The following is a 16,059-nucleotide window of genomic DNA, read 5'->3' as shown; positions in this document are numbered from 1 at the left end:
CTACGTTCTGTTGAAGTGCGGATTCAGGCTGTGAAATGCTTCGCGGAAGCAGGTATTGCTCAAAGAATACATACAAAAAGTTGCGATAGAGGCCACAGGTTTGTGTTGATCGCGGCGATCTCAGATGTCAGGAATATCTCCAAATGAAGGTAATAAAGCGAACACACTCCAAACTCTGATGTCTCGTTACATACAAAGCTTTTAGAAGTTATTTTCTTTTTCTAGTTATGGAAAGGCTATTTTAGCCTAAGTTGTTAAGCGACCAAATAGCACCAATGAAAGTATTTTCACGCTTTAAAGACTGCTATTATTATATTGATGAAGCACTATATGTTTTTTATGTCGCACCTGCCAAAAAGATATGAAAATATGAATTACACCACATGGGGCAGTAATCTTCTTATTACGACCTTAAACTCGCGCGGTGATGTGTACAGTAGCCGACTACGCAATCGCGAAGAAGATCAATTACTTTTTTACAAGACGTATTTTCTTAATTTGAGTAAATTAACCATTTTGGATAAACAAACAAGAAAAAAGAATGCTAGTTAAGTACATGGAACTTTCTAAAAAAAATGCTCCAAGATCTCAGGCGTTGTGCTTTATTGGGTGTTTCCCAAAACCCTGGAAAAATAAAATATTACTATTTTTGTCTTAGTGTTTTGTTTCCATACCCGCTTGCAATCGCGCTTTCAGTTAATGCAACTGCATTTCCCGTAGAGAAAAGAAAGTCGCTATGAGGTTAACCTTGGCAGCATTTTGCCTATTTTTCTTTGCATCTGAATACGAATGTTAGCGTTTTATAGAATAAAAGCGCGTGTTCGTCGTTTTGCGCTTTTATTCTATAGAATAAATCATCAACTAGCCCATGTTCATGCCCTTATTTAGGGTCGTATTTGATTGGGACAAGCACTGTTGACACGTCAAAACTCACTGAGTTCTATCGAAAATGTCCTTGAACAGCACAGACTCCCCTGACTTACGTTTCCACAGAAGGTGTCTTAACAAAGGCCATTCTGGCCAACAGTGATCTGATTGTTCAAGCTTACGTCCCCCGTGATTCACAAAACAGCTAAGCGAATACGAGTGAACTTGCAATGTATTCAGCGAGAACATGTTTTCATACTCTTAAAGTTCGATGTTAACATATAAATTATGTTACCTAAGTGGTGCCTATTGTGAACACACACGCCATGCCAAATATTCTTTGATAACCACAGAGCTTTGTTATAAACATGGAAGCTACCACAGACCACGTTTTCGAGCTAAATGTGACGCCCTTTCCACCATCTGATGCTTTATCTCTTTCACCGATTCCTGAGGTTATTATGCAAGGCGAACTGATTGAGCCAAAAACAAAATGGACGCGACACGTAGAAGGCGTAAATTTAATAAAATCTTTCTATATTTCAAGCCGGAGCTACTATATAAAATAAGTAGCTCAGTGGGCTCGGTGGCACCGCGTCAGGCAGGATGGCTAATCCCTTCTTGCTGTATATGCAGATTCTACTGTGGCTGCCTACCCTCGCAACACCACTTGGAGAGAAGCACCAGGACTTGGCTGGCTCTACACGCGTTCAAAGATTCGAGCAAGTAATCTTCTCGGCGACTCACGATCCACCAGTTCATCATGGAAGACAAGATTACAACAGTGAACGCGCACCGTCAGCACAACATCTGCTGTCGAGGTTTCCTTCCGGACCGCTGGTGACGAGAGCAACATCGTCGGCCGCCTGCAAAAACCGGAAGCTTCACGACACCTACTTCAGTGGGCTCGGTGGCACCGCGTCAGCCAGGATGACTAATCCCTTCTTGCTGTATATGCAGGTCAGTAATAAGTATCGTTGGTGCAAATGCTTAAGAGATTACACTGTGTCACTTATTGTGCTGCCGAGCCCTGGCTACTTTCTTGTTATGATGACTGAGTGCTGGGATGTCGTTCTTCTGCTGCTTCAACTCTGTGGTGATGTTGAACTAAATCCCGGACCGCTGCAGAACATTTTGGAAGGTCAAAACAAAATAGCGGAAGATATTGCTCAACTGAAAAGCCATTTTGGCACCCTGGAAGCACGCTTGGGAGCGATTGAGGCGTCGACTTCCCGTTTGAATGAGCTAGTTGAAAAGTTCAATAGCTCGCAGCACAAAGTATCCAACCTAGAATTGTGCGTGCAAAAACTGGAAAAAAAAATAGATGACCTGGAAAATAGAAGTAGACGTAATAACCTTATATATTATGGAATCCGGGAGATGGACAACGAGACTGAAGACAATTTAATGAACAGTGTAGTCAATGAAGTGTTCTCCGATAGGTTAGCAGTTAACGTGAAAAGTATTGAAAGAATTCATAGACTTGGTAAATGGTCTTCTAACCGAATGCGTCCCGTTATCCTCAAATTTGGTGACTTCATGGAAAAAAAAGAAGTACTTAGAAATGCCCGGAAGTTAAAAGGAACAGCCATTTTCATTAACGAGGACTTTTCCCTACTCGTCAGGAACGTACGGAAAAAGTTGTGGGACAGTGCTAAGGATAACAGAGATAAGGGGGAGAGGGCGACATTATTGTACGACAAATTAAAGATCGGGGACGTAATGTACGCCTGGGATGAAGAGAAGGATGAGAGAGTACAATTGCCCCCGCGTGCTCCAAACGAGCAGCATAATTACGCTAGGAAATGACCAGTCATGTCGAATGGCAATAAAGACTTCGTAGTTCTCAATGTGAATGCCAGAAGTGTGGTAAATAAAGTCGTTGAACTTGAACATATCTTGATTGAACATAATTCGCATGCTGTCATTATCACGGAAACCTGGTTGAATTCATCAGTTTTAAATTGTGAAATCATCCCACCCGGATATAAAATTCACAGAAAGGATCGGGAACGTAAAGGGGGCGGCGTCGCTATAGTTATCAAGGATTGTTTAGATTGTACGGAATTAGAACGCGCCCCTGACATAGAAAATAAATGGTGCAAGATTAAGTTTGGCCATGTTGAATATATTTTAGGCGCTGTTTATCGCCCGCCCGGAATGGGATTAGAATTTGTGAATAAACTGAGTGACTTTCTAGATGAACTCCGCGCGCACTCTCGTAAAGTTATCATTGCCGGCGATTTTAATCTTGCTGATATCGATTGGGATGGCATGGTTTCGACCTCTCGTGAAACTGTGGTTTCTTCCGCTCTTCTCGAAATGTTTTTTTCGCACAATCTGACTCAAGTTGTCAGAGAACCCACAAGAATTCAAGGTTCGTCCAGTTCGCTTCTGGATTTGTTTCTGGTTTCTGAAGGCTTTCTATCATCCCCTTATGAGTGTAGCGTGTTGCCCGGTATTTCAGATCATTGCATAGTCCTTTTATCTCTTCCAAACTTAACAACCCCTTGTAGAAAGTTTACATATAGCGTATACCAGGATTTCAACCAGGCCGACGATGAGGCTATCCTGGACGAACTACTTTTGGCACAAGGAACTTTCCAGGAAATGGCTGGTACTCCAGCACTTTCGGTCAATGACTTGTGGCTTTACTTAAAAGAAGTTATAACTAAGTGTGTGACTAAGTATGTACCAAATAGGACAAAGAAGAAAGCAACGCACAATCCCTGGATCAATAGAAATATTATTCATTTAAAAAGAAAGATATCACGATGTCGGGCACAAATTCGCAGAACAGCCACTCCCAGTGCACGTGAAAAAATCAGGTTGTTAAGCCAGAATCTTAAATCGTCAATTAAAGACGCGAAACACAGGTGTTTTAACCAAACGATGCCGGCGTTTTTAATCTCGTCTCCCCGCAAATTTTGGCGGCACCTTTCACCAACAAAAGAGGGCGTGAAAAAACTTGATGTCGATGGACACACGATCGAAGATAACTACGAGATAGCGAATTGCTTTAATACATTTTTTTCTGCTGTGTTTTCTTCTGATGACGGAACGACGCCTGTGTTTAACCAATTGGAAGATGTTCCCGCCATCCCTGATGTACAGCTGTCTCGAGAAGGAATTGTAGATCTGTTACTTCACCTAGACTGTAAGAAAGCAACCGGATACGATAAAATTCCAAATGCGTTTCTTCAACGATATGCCGAGTCTCTGTCCCATTATATTATTATCATATTTGAGAGATCCCTGTCTTCAGGTTCATTACCCAATGACTGGAAGATTGGTAAAGTTGTGCCTGTTTTGAAGTCTGGTAAAGCTACCTCCGTTAACAATTACAGATCAATCTCACTAACATCAACATGTGGGAAAGTTTTAGAGCATATACTTTCGAGCCATTTTCACTCCTTCTTAAGTCATTACAAATTATTAAACAGCTCTCAGCACGGCTTTCCTAAAGGGGTATCTACTATTACTCAGCTGGTTGAAGTCACGCATGATTTTTCTGAAGTACTGAACCGTAAAGGCCAAGTTGATGTTATTTTTTTAGATTTAAAAAAAGCATTTGATAAGGTTAGCTACAGGAAATTATTACTCAAATTAAAATATATTCTGAAAAACCCAGGTCTCATCAGATGGATAGAGATGTTTTTGTACGGAAGAAGACAATTTGTAGAAATTAAAGATAGACATTCCGATTTTATTGATGTAAAATCAGGTGTACCTCAAGGAACAGTGCTCGGTCCTTTGTTCTTTTTAATATTTATTAATGATATACTGTCCAATTTAGCGGTTAAGGCTAGGCTCTTTGCCGACGACTGTATCTTGTATACAGAGGTTAGGGAGCCCACCGATCAAATTAATCTCAACACATGTTTAGCACGCGTTGGTGAGTGGTGCAATACTTGGAAAATGTCACTAAACTTAGATAAAACCGTTTGTATGACTATTACTCATAAAACAAAGCCCATTGAATTCGCGTACGCCATCGAAGGGTATCCACTAGCAAGGGTAAGCAGTTACAAATATCTGGGTGTCATTATTTCTCACGATCTCCGTTGGAGTGCTCATATTGATAGTATTGTAAAAAAAGCGAATTATAAACTGTGGTATTTAAGGCGGTCTTTGAAACTGAGTTCAATGAACACAAAACTTTTGGCTTATAAAACACTCATTCGTCCGTTGATGGAATACGCATGCGAAATTTGGGACCCTCATATTGTTAAAGATGTGCTAAAGCTAGAAAAGGTGCAACGACTTGCTTTACGTTTTATTTTTTCCAAATATCGTCGACTGGATTCACCTACGGCACTGTATTCAAAAGCCAACATTTCCTTACTTAAGGTGAGGCGTAAAGAAAAAATATTGAAATTTTTATATATGATTATTAATGGCTTATTGCAGATAGATAAAACAGCTTACCTAGTTCCTGACGAGTCGAGAATAACTCGGAACAAACACAGTCGCGCACTTCATCAGCCCCGGTTCTTCAAAGACCGTTTCAGATACTCATTTTTTCCACAAACCATAAGTGACTGGAATCTTCTTTCGGAGCAAGCTGTGGTATGCCAATCACTTGAACCTTTTTCTTCTTATATAGCATCTTGCGAAATGTAAATAAACATCGTTTGTCGTTTGTATTGTTTTTCGCCGACGCATCATAGCCCATGACGGATCTATATTGTTATCTTTCATTGTCAAAGCATTGTTTGTGATTATTTGGCGATATCTTTCATAGTACCTTTTCAAGTGTGTGCTGCTCTTGATGCTGTTGTTTTTTGTGTTTCTTTGTACGCTTGTATACCCACCCTATCATAGTCTCAATAGAGACTGATAGTATTTAGAAATAAATAAATAAAAGTCAGCGGTATCGTAAATTAGAGCTCTTTTTTTTAAGGTTTATAGAGTAACGGGATCCAACCGAGAGTGAGAAATGTTAGGAATGAGTCCCGGAGGGAGATTGATTATCACTGCAATTATTTTAACACTAACATGAACATTATCGGAGAGCGCACTTTTAAAACAATAATTTGCATGTTTATGTTAAAATTGTATAGGTTAGAAATTACAGAGAAAATGAAAGCGAGCTGGTGCAATTTTAGCATTGTAAAACCCGAGACTTCTCGGGTTTTACAATGTTGTATACGTTGTTTTTTAATGTTGATGAATGTTACTGTTATCATCGGCCACGTTTAAGTGGATGCGACAGTAGCGCACGAAATTGAGAAGGAACCAATCACACGCGCCTAGTCCCTCTCATTCTTACGGTCCTACCCAATCCCAATCATCATGTACTGATCCAATGCGCTAAATTCTACAAAGCTTTGTTCCTTAATGGTTCTTCGACGGCCTAAGAACTCTTTCAGTTCCTGAAGGATGGTTAACTCAAGCACTATCATCCCCTGTCGCACTAGAAAGGAAACTGGGCGATGAAAAACTCTTTTGCATCAAAAAAATAAGATTAAAAGAATCCCTCATATGCCTTTCACGAGAGCCCTTCAGGCATTGCTTAAAAGTACTTTACAGTGTCCAAAATATAGAGAAGCCAAAGCACGCCAAAGAGTGATTTTACGACCTCATTTGTTTTAGATTGCACGGTCGAATTCATATATCCACTGCTATTATTTATTTACATACATTGGAGGATTTAGAGTTGAATGTAAATAGGGAAACGTAAAAGTCAACCAAAAGGTTTTTGAAAGAACCACAAGAAGCAACACAAAATGTAAATAAAAATGCGAGGAAAAGAAATTGCGAAATACAAAAGACGACGAGGCAAAAAACAAACTGAGCTGTACCGATAAACGACGTTTAAGTACTAGCAAAAGTGGAAGATATAACGAAAATGTTCAACCAGTGTTTTGAAGTTAAGAGTGCATGCATCGGTACCGAGATAACACGCTACGTGCAATAATAATTAATCCACTGTAGTTTTTTTTTAGTTTCTTTAACATGGTAATGTAAAATATAGTGTCCAGAAGCGCGTTTAATAATTAAGTAGCAAAGTTACCCCGATAGAAATTCCTGTGTATGATCGAACTGTGTTTGTGTTTGATCGAACAAAGGGGCAGTATGAAACAAATGAACTGGACAAGAATAATAGAGTAATCCCTGGAGAAGGGGATTAGTATTGTTATCGACGTAATGCGCGGGATGAGCGAAGTGTTGTTTTTGATTTTATAAAAAGATCCTAAGCAAACGCCAGATAATATAACACGTAAATAAATAACAATACTGCATCTGGAAAACTATGTTTTACACGACGTCAATGTCGTATCAAATTAATAATAATCTTAATTATTTAAGCACTGTTAATATGCACAAATAGTCTGACATTTCACAGCCCTTTGGTTTTGGAGTGGAGAGACGTAAAAGAAAAACAAACTCTAAATTCAAAACAGTGTCTCCCCTTGTAACGAACTTTTGCACAGATCAAGAACCACGAAGACGTAAAAAGATCGGTATTTTCTTCAAACCCAAATGCTCGACCCCTTTGGATTTCTAAAAAAAAAGTCATGGCCTTTTGCCGCAATGTCCGTAGCCATGCCCCGAAATATTTTCGGAGAAAAAAAGTTTTTGATGACGTGAGCGCGGTTTGAACTTTTAAATACAGTGTGAAACTAAGCATCACTCAATAATTGATGAAAAATCAGCTTTTGAGTGACACACCTAACAATTTCTTTCTTAAATTTGCACGGCTTTCGACTTACAATATGCTTGGGCTTGTGAAGTTTTGTTTAATTTCAATATTTAAAGAAAAAAACATTCGAAAATTTTTATATTTTTGTTATTTTCTCAAAAAAATATCTATCTGCTCCCGGGACCTTTTATCGGCTGCCCTGCAGGTATACAATCTATGCAAAAAATGTTTAATACCGCTCAGTTAAATATCGCGCAGTAAACAAGAATTCTGAATTTGCAAAAAAGAGCGGTTTGACGCATAAACAGCCGTTTATTTATCCCTGGGGTGATCCAAGTAAAAATACAAAATATGGTGGGTTTTGAAGAACAATCGATAATCTTTTGATTCTGAGAGTTTAATCAAAGTAATTTTTGTTTAAAGCGAGAACACAAATTTTGAACTTTGAACAGTCGCACCACAACCCACGTCGCTTCTTAACGCCTCTTCGCCGTACAGCACACTGCCTGTGACGATAGCTGACACGATTAGGTCCAAAGAAAGAACGGATTTTTCTGCCGCTTCCCCTTGTCTGTCTTTCCGGCTGCAAGGGAAGAAACGGCGGGTATCGTGTAATAATCGGAGGGGCCGCCAGCGCGTAGCAATAGCAGGCCAGTTGTTTCCTTTGTACCCGGGGGCGGCTTGAAACTCGATGCCTAATACGGGCGGCATCAGTTGACGAGGACTTCTCCTAAAAGAGAAACGCGACAATACCGCCGCGAAATCTAGCTGTTGCGCATACTGCGGTGAAAAACGGAACTGTTCAGCGACGCAAGAATTTGCCGTTTCAAAGCCGATCTAAACACAAACGAGGCGTAAGTCTCTAACTGCGCGCACTCGTTAACACCACATCGCCTCGTCGTATGGGATTGCCCGTTCACGGGGCTTTCGTGTTGCTGTCTACATCTGTCCTGACGTCGAGAAGAGAGAGTGATTGCGATGTGTACGTAAGAAACAGCTCGCTTACTAGTGGATGCTCTTACCTGGCAGCGATAAGCATTTGCTGATATCAAGATAGTGGACGTCCACAGGAGGACACAGCAGCGCAAAACGGTCATAATACGAAAAGCTATAAAGCAACAAGAGTAGAAAAAAACCTCTTCCCACCAAGATGTACCCGACAACTCGAGGTCCTGCTGTATACCTGCGTGCGCACACCGTGACACCGTCGTACGCTTTAAGCGACATGGGTTGTGGCACGAGAGTTCAACTTCAAAAATTGTTTTCTCGCTTTAAACAAAAATTACTGTGATCAAACTTTCAAAATCAAAAGATTATCGATCGCTCTTGCAAACCCACCATATTTTGTATTTTTACTGGGACCACCTCAGGGTGAAATAAACGGCTGTTTATGCGTCAAAACGCACATGTTTGCAACTTCAGGATTTTTGTTTACTGAGAGATATTTAATTGAGCCGTATTAAACATTTTTATAGATTATATACCTGCAGGGCAGCCGGTAAAAAGTTATATTAAGTCCCGGAAGCAGTTAGATATTTTTTAATAAAATAACAAACACGCTAAAAGTTTCCAAGTTTTTAGTATTTTAATGATTATTTAAAATAAACAAAACTTCACAAGCCCAACCCAATTGTAAGTCAAAAACCGTGCAAATTTAAAGGGGCCCTGCAAGGGCTTTTTTACTGTTTTTTTATTTGCACCGAACCTGAGCGCACTAAACATAGTAACTTAGCGAAACTTTTCTTTCTCGAAATTCGCTTTATTTGAAGAGTTATAGGCAAATTAAAATTACAAAAACAAGCAAAAAATAACCTCCCTCATGACGTCCATGGTTGCTTTAGTGGCCGTGAACTAGAGGAGGGGTAGTGAGCTCATCAAACGCCCACGACTGCCGCACTCCGTGTCGAAGGCGCCAGAGGGCGCCATTAAAGCATGTTCTGGATAGGCTGTATGCAGCGGGCAGCCAGAGCGGCTCTTATTGCATTTGCTGCGCGATTAAACACTAATTCAGAATGATACTTTATTGGCCACAAGCGACAGCAAACACGGGGTAAAGATCAGTTCAGAATGTGAGCCACTTCGCGCTGCCATACCGCGAAACGGCCAAACCGCAAGACAAAGCTTCTCGCCGAAGGCCTTTGGAACGCTCGGAGCCGGTCGGATCCCCCTGTCCATACGACCGCAGCGCCGCCGCGTACATCCGGGACCTTTCCGTGTCGGCGCCTGATCCCACTACTCCTTTCTAGTATGCGGCGCTTTTTCCACCGCTTGGTGGCGGTTATGTCGACGGGTCATTTCTTGTTTCCGTACTTCATAAACTGCATTTGTTTCTTTTCTGATCTAAAATACTGAAGAAAAACGACTTTAATCAATAATTGAAACGGTTCGCGCCACTTATATTTTGTATTTCGATTAAAAAGAAGCTTTTAACGGCTCTCACCAGTAGTAAGCCCATGACCAATGACGTCACATATCGCGCGCTTTCAGTACCGCGGTTCGCCCACATCGGAGGAGGAGGTTTCAGCGTCGTACGTTTAAAATATGACGCACTGATATTTAGTTACTCTCTCCGTGCCCGCTGGCTTGCCCGAACCCCAAGAGACGTGAAGCCGCAAAAAAGGTAGACACTTAAATATGATTGCAGGGCCCCTTTAAGAAAAAAATATTTAGGTTTTTCACTAAAAAGATGATTTTTCATCAATTATTGAGTGATGCCAAATTTCACGGTGTTTTTAAAAGTTCAAACCGCGCTCATGTCATAAAAAAAAAAGATTTTTCGCAAAAAATATTTTAGGGCAGGGCTACGGACATTGCGGCTAAATGTCATGAATTTTTTTTAGAAATCGGAAGGGCTCGGGCGCAACGTCTGGGACGTTTGACATGGAATGACCCCGATACATTTCACAGTATATAAACACATAACGCCAAGTTACGTTTACGTTTATGAAAAAAAGTTCTCAGTCTATTATGAAGAAATTTTAGCTCATGCTTATTTTGACTTTAACAAATTAGCATTTATGAACCTCCTTGTCTTCAATAGCGCTGTCAGCATGGCCGACAATGCCCATCGACATCTTAGAAAGACAGAGCTTTGATTATTATGTTAACGGTTATTATATAATTTCTTAGTTGATGTTCTTATTGTGCAATGAGTCACTCTGATTGGCATTTGAACGATAATTATATTCCCGTAAATTACTCCACCCTGCGCTTCTTCGGCCATCAGTGTCTATGAAGTACTCTCCTTTTGGAAGCCACATTGGCCATTCTGCACGGGGCAAATTCTTGAATGAGACAGGACATTGTAAGGTGTTCATGTTTAAAGAGAAAATGTTTCCCGTTCGCGTTTCGCTTAGGAAATATTTATTTTACTCACCCAGGTGAACAAGTTTTATTTTTTTTTTTACGTAGCCCATATACTCTATACCTATGGTTGTGCATTTTCGAATTTTATTGTTTTGAAATATGGTGTGCGCTTTTTTCGTTTTAACATTAAATGGAATGAGAGCAATTCCGTTGTTTTCTTTGTGTAGAAAAACAGGAAAGACGTTTACGATTCTCTGTAATGCCGAATTAGGGCGAAGTTCTTGAGGAGGAGGCGGGGAGGGTATGGAGGTGAGGGTATGCCCCTCCTCCCCCTCCCCTCGCCCTCTCCTGCTACTTCCCATTCAGCAGGAAATTTTACCCAAATTTCCCGCTAGATGCAGCAAAAATTTTCCCGCTAAATTTAGCGGGGAAATTTCCCCTCAATCTTCCCGCTAAATCTAGCGGAAGATTTAGCGAAAATGATCCCGCGAAATTTAGCGGGGAAACTGAATTCGTGTTTAAGTCATGTGCACGATGTCAATATCTCCGCTAAAATTAGAGTGAACATTTCTCCCGATAAATTTCGCGGGTTCGGTTTCCCCGCTAAATTTAGCAAGTTAAGTTTCGCCGCTAAATTTAGTGGAAAAACTTCGCCGCCACTCTTAGCCAAAAAAACTTTCCCGCTAAACGTAGCGGAAAAAATTACCCGCTAAATTTAGCTGAACATTTTTTTCCGCTAAATGTAGCGGGAAAATTTCCCCGCTAGCTTTAGAGGGGAAACGTCCTATATTGCTAACGCTCGGTTACGCCGACGTCGACGATGACGGCCACACCCAGGCCGCTGAACCCGGACGCGGGCGTTTAAGCGCTGCGCTCTAATGCCTACGCACACACACTTTTGGCGATTTCATGTTGATATAAGCGGGGTATATTTATGAAAACCAAAAACTAAATGGCATTAGTAATAGGGAACATGAATACGTAAAATATCCGGCAAACTGATTGGGCTTCCAAATTACACGCAAAATACAAGAAATAGCGTATTCGCATGTCAGTGTTTTCTATGCAACGCACAAAACGAGTATTAAAATAGACAGGAACAAGTACAAACGAAGCAGATATGGACGGGCAACACCCAAACTTACACATAACAAGTTTTAATGAATTGTTCAGGTCATCTCAATAGTAGTTTTTATCTCTGATTTGCAATAACCAGACTTGTATTTTCACAAGCTTTATTAATTAACGTGCAGCGCTCTATTTTGTATAGTAGCTAGGCTAAGTTTAGAAAATAACCTGCCAATATTAGTATTCAAACAAGTAATTTGATCAGGTGAAACTCTCCTCATAATTTAAATATTTGTGGATATTATCCGGCACTGAAACAACACCTACACCATATTCAGAGAATTGCGAACTTTAGACACAACATCCAGTCCCATAGAACAAAATTCCTCTCAAAAGACAAGCCAGATCACAATTCCTAAAAATGGTAATGATCATTGAAACCAACCTTAATACATTAATTGACGATTCGAAAAACAAAATGACAGATAAAAACAATTTTTTTTCGCGGGTCAAAAAAAAACAACAACAGAAAAACAGAAGAAAAAAAAAACAACGTTTTCCGCTTACCTTCGAATAACTACCAGTTGCGACAAGCTGCTTTAAAGTGCAGACCTTTTATCGGTTAAAACCAAATGTTAATTCATGCAGAAATAATCTTTAGGCCTTTTTTGGCTTAAACCAAGAAACTGAACCTTACCAAAATCACCTCGATAGGGACTAGAAGAAACAATAATGATCTATCCACGGACCGCCGTATTCTTAAGAGCGCTGAGTCCTACTTCAGACTGAATTTTAAGTTCTGCAAAAACCTTCGAACTATTTTTTCACGGTAAGTCAGTTTCTGTCTTCCTTTCATTTTTTTTTTTTTTTGGCTCGAGGGTGTTTTTGAATATATTTTTTTGACATTGCGGTTGGAACGTCACGAGCAGAACGTCATAAACAAAGCGTTTACGTACGGGAAGCACGTGAGAGCGACGGGACCTGCCTTATAATGACAACGAGATTCACCATGTGAGTTTTGCGAAGTTGTATTTCGTTCACAGGAGTTTGAAGGGAAAACAAATTTATCGTTCACTTTGACTGGATTGCCGACATACTTTTTTTTTCTGCAAAAAGTATAACATTGTATGCAATTATGTTCCAACCCTTACGATTCCCAAATACGGCAATGGACATTGTTATCGCGAAGAAGCGATCGTTGAATCTCGTTGCTTTCTATTTTTTCTGCCTGTAAATCTGGTGTGCATAACTAAAAATATTAGTGTGACGCGTTTCACATTTTGGCTGCGGACTGCGGTAGCAGTGGCGACGGCCGTTGTATTCTTCAGGAACGGCGAGGGACTCGCGACACATAAGGTAGATGCATTTCGATGCCTTCTCGATGCATTCTCAATTAATAAGTCTGTATGTCCACTCGTGATTGAACTTCCAACCCTCCTGGTCGATTTTCCTCTTCTTTGCAAGGGCACACATACTTCACCAGCAACAAGCGTTTTTCAACGAACGCTGGAACCCATCTGATATTTTTCTCCTCTGCATCGTAATGACATTGTTCATGTGGATGGGCGGAGGGACGATGGATGTTAATGGCTACACTCTTTGTAGCGGGCGGTAGCTTGGGCCACCTAATCTAAGTCTAAAAAGACGAACGTGATTCATCCCGCTTTTCTGAGCCGATTTTATTTCCCAACTATCCCAACACAAAGGCAGAGGGTTGGTAGCGTCTGTGGTGAAAGAGGGAGGGGGATCTGTGAAAAGAGAACAAGAAGTTTTTGTGTTCTGTTTACAGACATGTTGAGACAGCACCGCACCATTGACAGGGACGGCTGCACACGCTGTTTCATTGTTTTCAGCGGGATTAGTGGAGAGGAAAAATTTGAACTTAAAAATCCTAGTTCCTTCGCCGAAGAGTGAGAAAAGCAGGTCAGAGGTTTTCACTGCTCCTTGCCAAGGGGAGCGGGCGGTCGGTGGATTGAATGGCATACGAAGCAACTTTCTGCACCCAGAAAGTTCCATACAGAAACCAGAAATTCAGAAGAGTGCTCATATCTTGATGGCGCTAACATTCTCGGGCAGTGTAAATTTTGAAAGCGCTGGGGAAGTTTGAAAGGATAATATGCGAATTTTATCGGATGAGCAAATCAGCTTCTCCCGAATTCAAAACCGAGGGCCTACGCACAGGGATGCCTCCAGTACCAGCTACTTACGGGTGGTGTCGAAGCCGTCGAGGTATTCCGGACATGGCGCACGTGCGGTCGTGTTGGCTGGTGCACTCTCCCAGCATAGGATGCCGTCCCAGACCCGAGGACAGAAGTCACCGCCTGAGGAACCAAGTACAATACAGTGCTTGTCACGGTGGACTCTGTCACAAAAATTGAGCTAATAAAAAATTGGGGCAGCACCAACTGCACACCCTGCCTCTACCTTTTCAAACACAACGCGAGTGTCAAATATTTCAGAAAAAAGGGCGTTAAAAAACAAAAAAATTAACATCACAGTTTAGAATCCTCTAATCTTCAGATAGGTTAGTAAATTTTTGGATTTGCTTTATTATTTTTTTTTATTAAAACTTCCCAGATATATTAGCCTCCATTGAGTCATAACGTTGGTGTCAGGGTACAAGATCATAATTTGGTTTTCAGACAAATATTTTATTTAATTTACCTCGGGGTTTCTCATTTTTCCTTAGGTATTTTATTTGTAACATATTTTATAAAGGACATCTTTTATCAAAATATTTTTCTTAAAACTCAAAATATACATTATCACTTTTTAAGTGAACGGATGCAATGTTTCAAAACTGTCAAATAAATCCAATTATTTGTGTAGTTAAATATTCTGTATCATTATGCCATTCACAACTCTTCATGGTGGCAATATATCACATGAGTTCTCGAGAAAAAGGGGGCGTGCCGCGGTGTTTGTTTTGGTTTCCGGTTTTTTGTTTTGTTTTGTTTGATGCTTGACGTTAAATTTGCACCATAATGAGACCATGACAAAATAGATTTAAGGGCCCGGCCAAACTGATTTTTGCAACTTCGCATTATCATTCTGAATGCCTTTTTTGATGGACTTGTTTCATTTTAAAAGTAATGTAATCCTCTTTCCTGTAATATAATTTACGTTGTGTCAAAGGAAATAGAACCTTGCTCCGCCAGTTTCCATTTCTTGAATGGGATCATCAAAGGAAACAAAATTTGATTGTGATTTTTCGTTAAGAAGAAATGAAAGAAGATGTGGAGAGGGCTTTTCATAAGTTTGATATACTTCGTGCTGCACACCTCCCCTCCTCCAATATTGCCAAAAAGTGATATATTTTAAGCCGAGTATCTTTTTGGTAATATAAACTAGACTCTTAAATTTGTTACAGATATAGTTGTTGGCCCTTTTTTATATCCACAAAAATTTCAAAACTACATGTGTTTTAATGCTTCAAGTGATGGCGTTTCCTATTTTGCTGTGCGGATAATTGAACTACAATAACATTTATGTTCAAAGCTTGAAACTAAGGAGGTATTTTAAGAAGCGGACGAGGGCTTTTCTTCATTTTCGAATAAATACTACTTAGCATCCTATCGGACTTCACTGTTTTTGGCGCATCTGCATTACGAACTTATTATAGAATTATTGGCATCTGATGAAGCGGGTCTTAATAAATAAACATACGTTACTAGCTACCTTTCATCGTGATTGGCTCTCTGTTGCCTCATTTAGCTATAAATTTAAAAATAATAATAAAAAACGCATTTAAAGTTTTGTAGAGACACGTGGGGGAGGGAGGCCGAAGAGTCGATGGTCCCTAAAGTTTAGGAAATCGTCGAGCCCCTATTGAAAATCGCTCTGATGGGACTTCAGGATTTTTTTAAAGGGTGTGAAGGGGACTTCAGGAATTTCTGAGATGTTTGATGGGGGCACCGATATTTCCTGGTGGGTTCACTGGCCCCGTCAGAGGCTCTCCTGAAATGTCTAAAGTCCCCTTTACGATGCCTTGAAATGTCTGAAAGCCTGTCAAGAACTTTTCTAATGGGGTCGGGAAAACCTTCAGGCCTCTTGATATGTCTGTGTGGGCAACGGCCCAGGTGGAAAAAACACATTTCGCAGAATTAATGAACATAGCTGCTTATTGTACGCTACGGGGGAAAAATAAGTATTTGGAGAATGCCGATCGTGTG

At 40.4% G+C, this 16,059-nt stretch overlaps 1 protein-coding gene across 1 annotated transcript in view; it reads right to left on the bottom strand.

Moving 5' to 3' along the window:
* The window catches only part of LOC115321884 (parathyroid hormone/parathyroid hormone-related peptide receptor-like), an 88,822-nt gene extending 74,228 nt beyond the window's left edge, over nt 1-14,594 (bottom strand). The window contains exons 1-2 of the mRNA XM_040209880.1: nt 14,552-14,594; nt 14,095-14,208 (exon numbers count right to left, since the gene is read on the bottom strand). Coding sequence (XP_040065814.1) covers nt 14,095-14,208; nt 14,552-14,594 — 157 coding nt within the window. The remainder of the gene's footprint in view (nt 1-14,094; nt 14,209-14,551) is intronic.
* Between the last annotated feature and the right edge of the window lie 1,465 nt (nt 14,595-16,059).

This window comes from Ixodes scapularis, unplaced genomic scaffold (assembly GCF_016920785.2).
Source record: "Ixodes scapularis isolate PalLabHiFi unplaced genomic scaffold, ASM1692078v2 PGA_scaffold5__190_contigs__length_132052651, whole genome shotgun sequence".
Taxonomy (NCBI): Eukaryota; Metazoa; Arthropoda; class Arachnida; order Ixodida; family Ixodidae; genus Ixodes; species Ixodes scapularis.
Note: the sequence above shows the minus strand (reverse complement) of the source record. Positions and strands in the feature narration are given on the sequence as shown.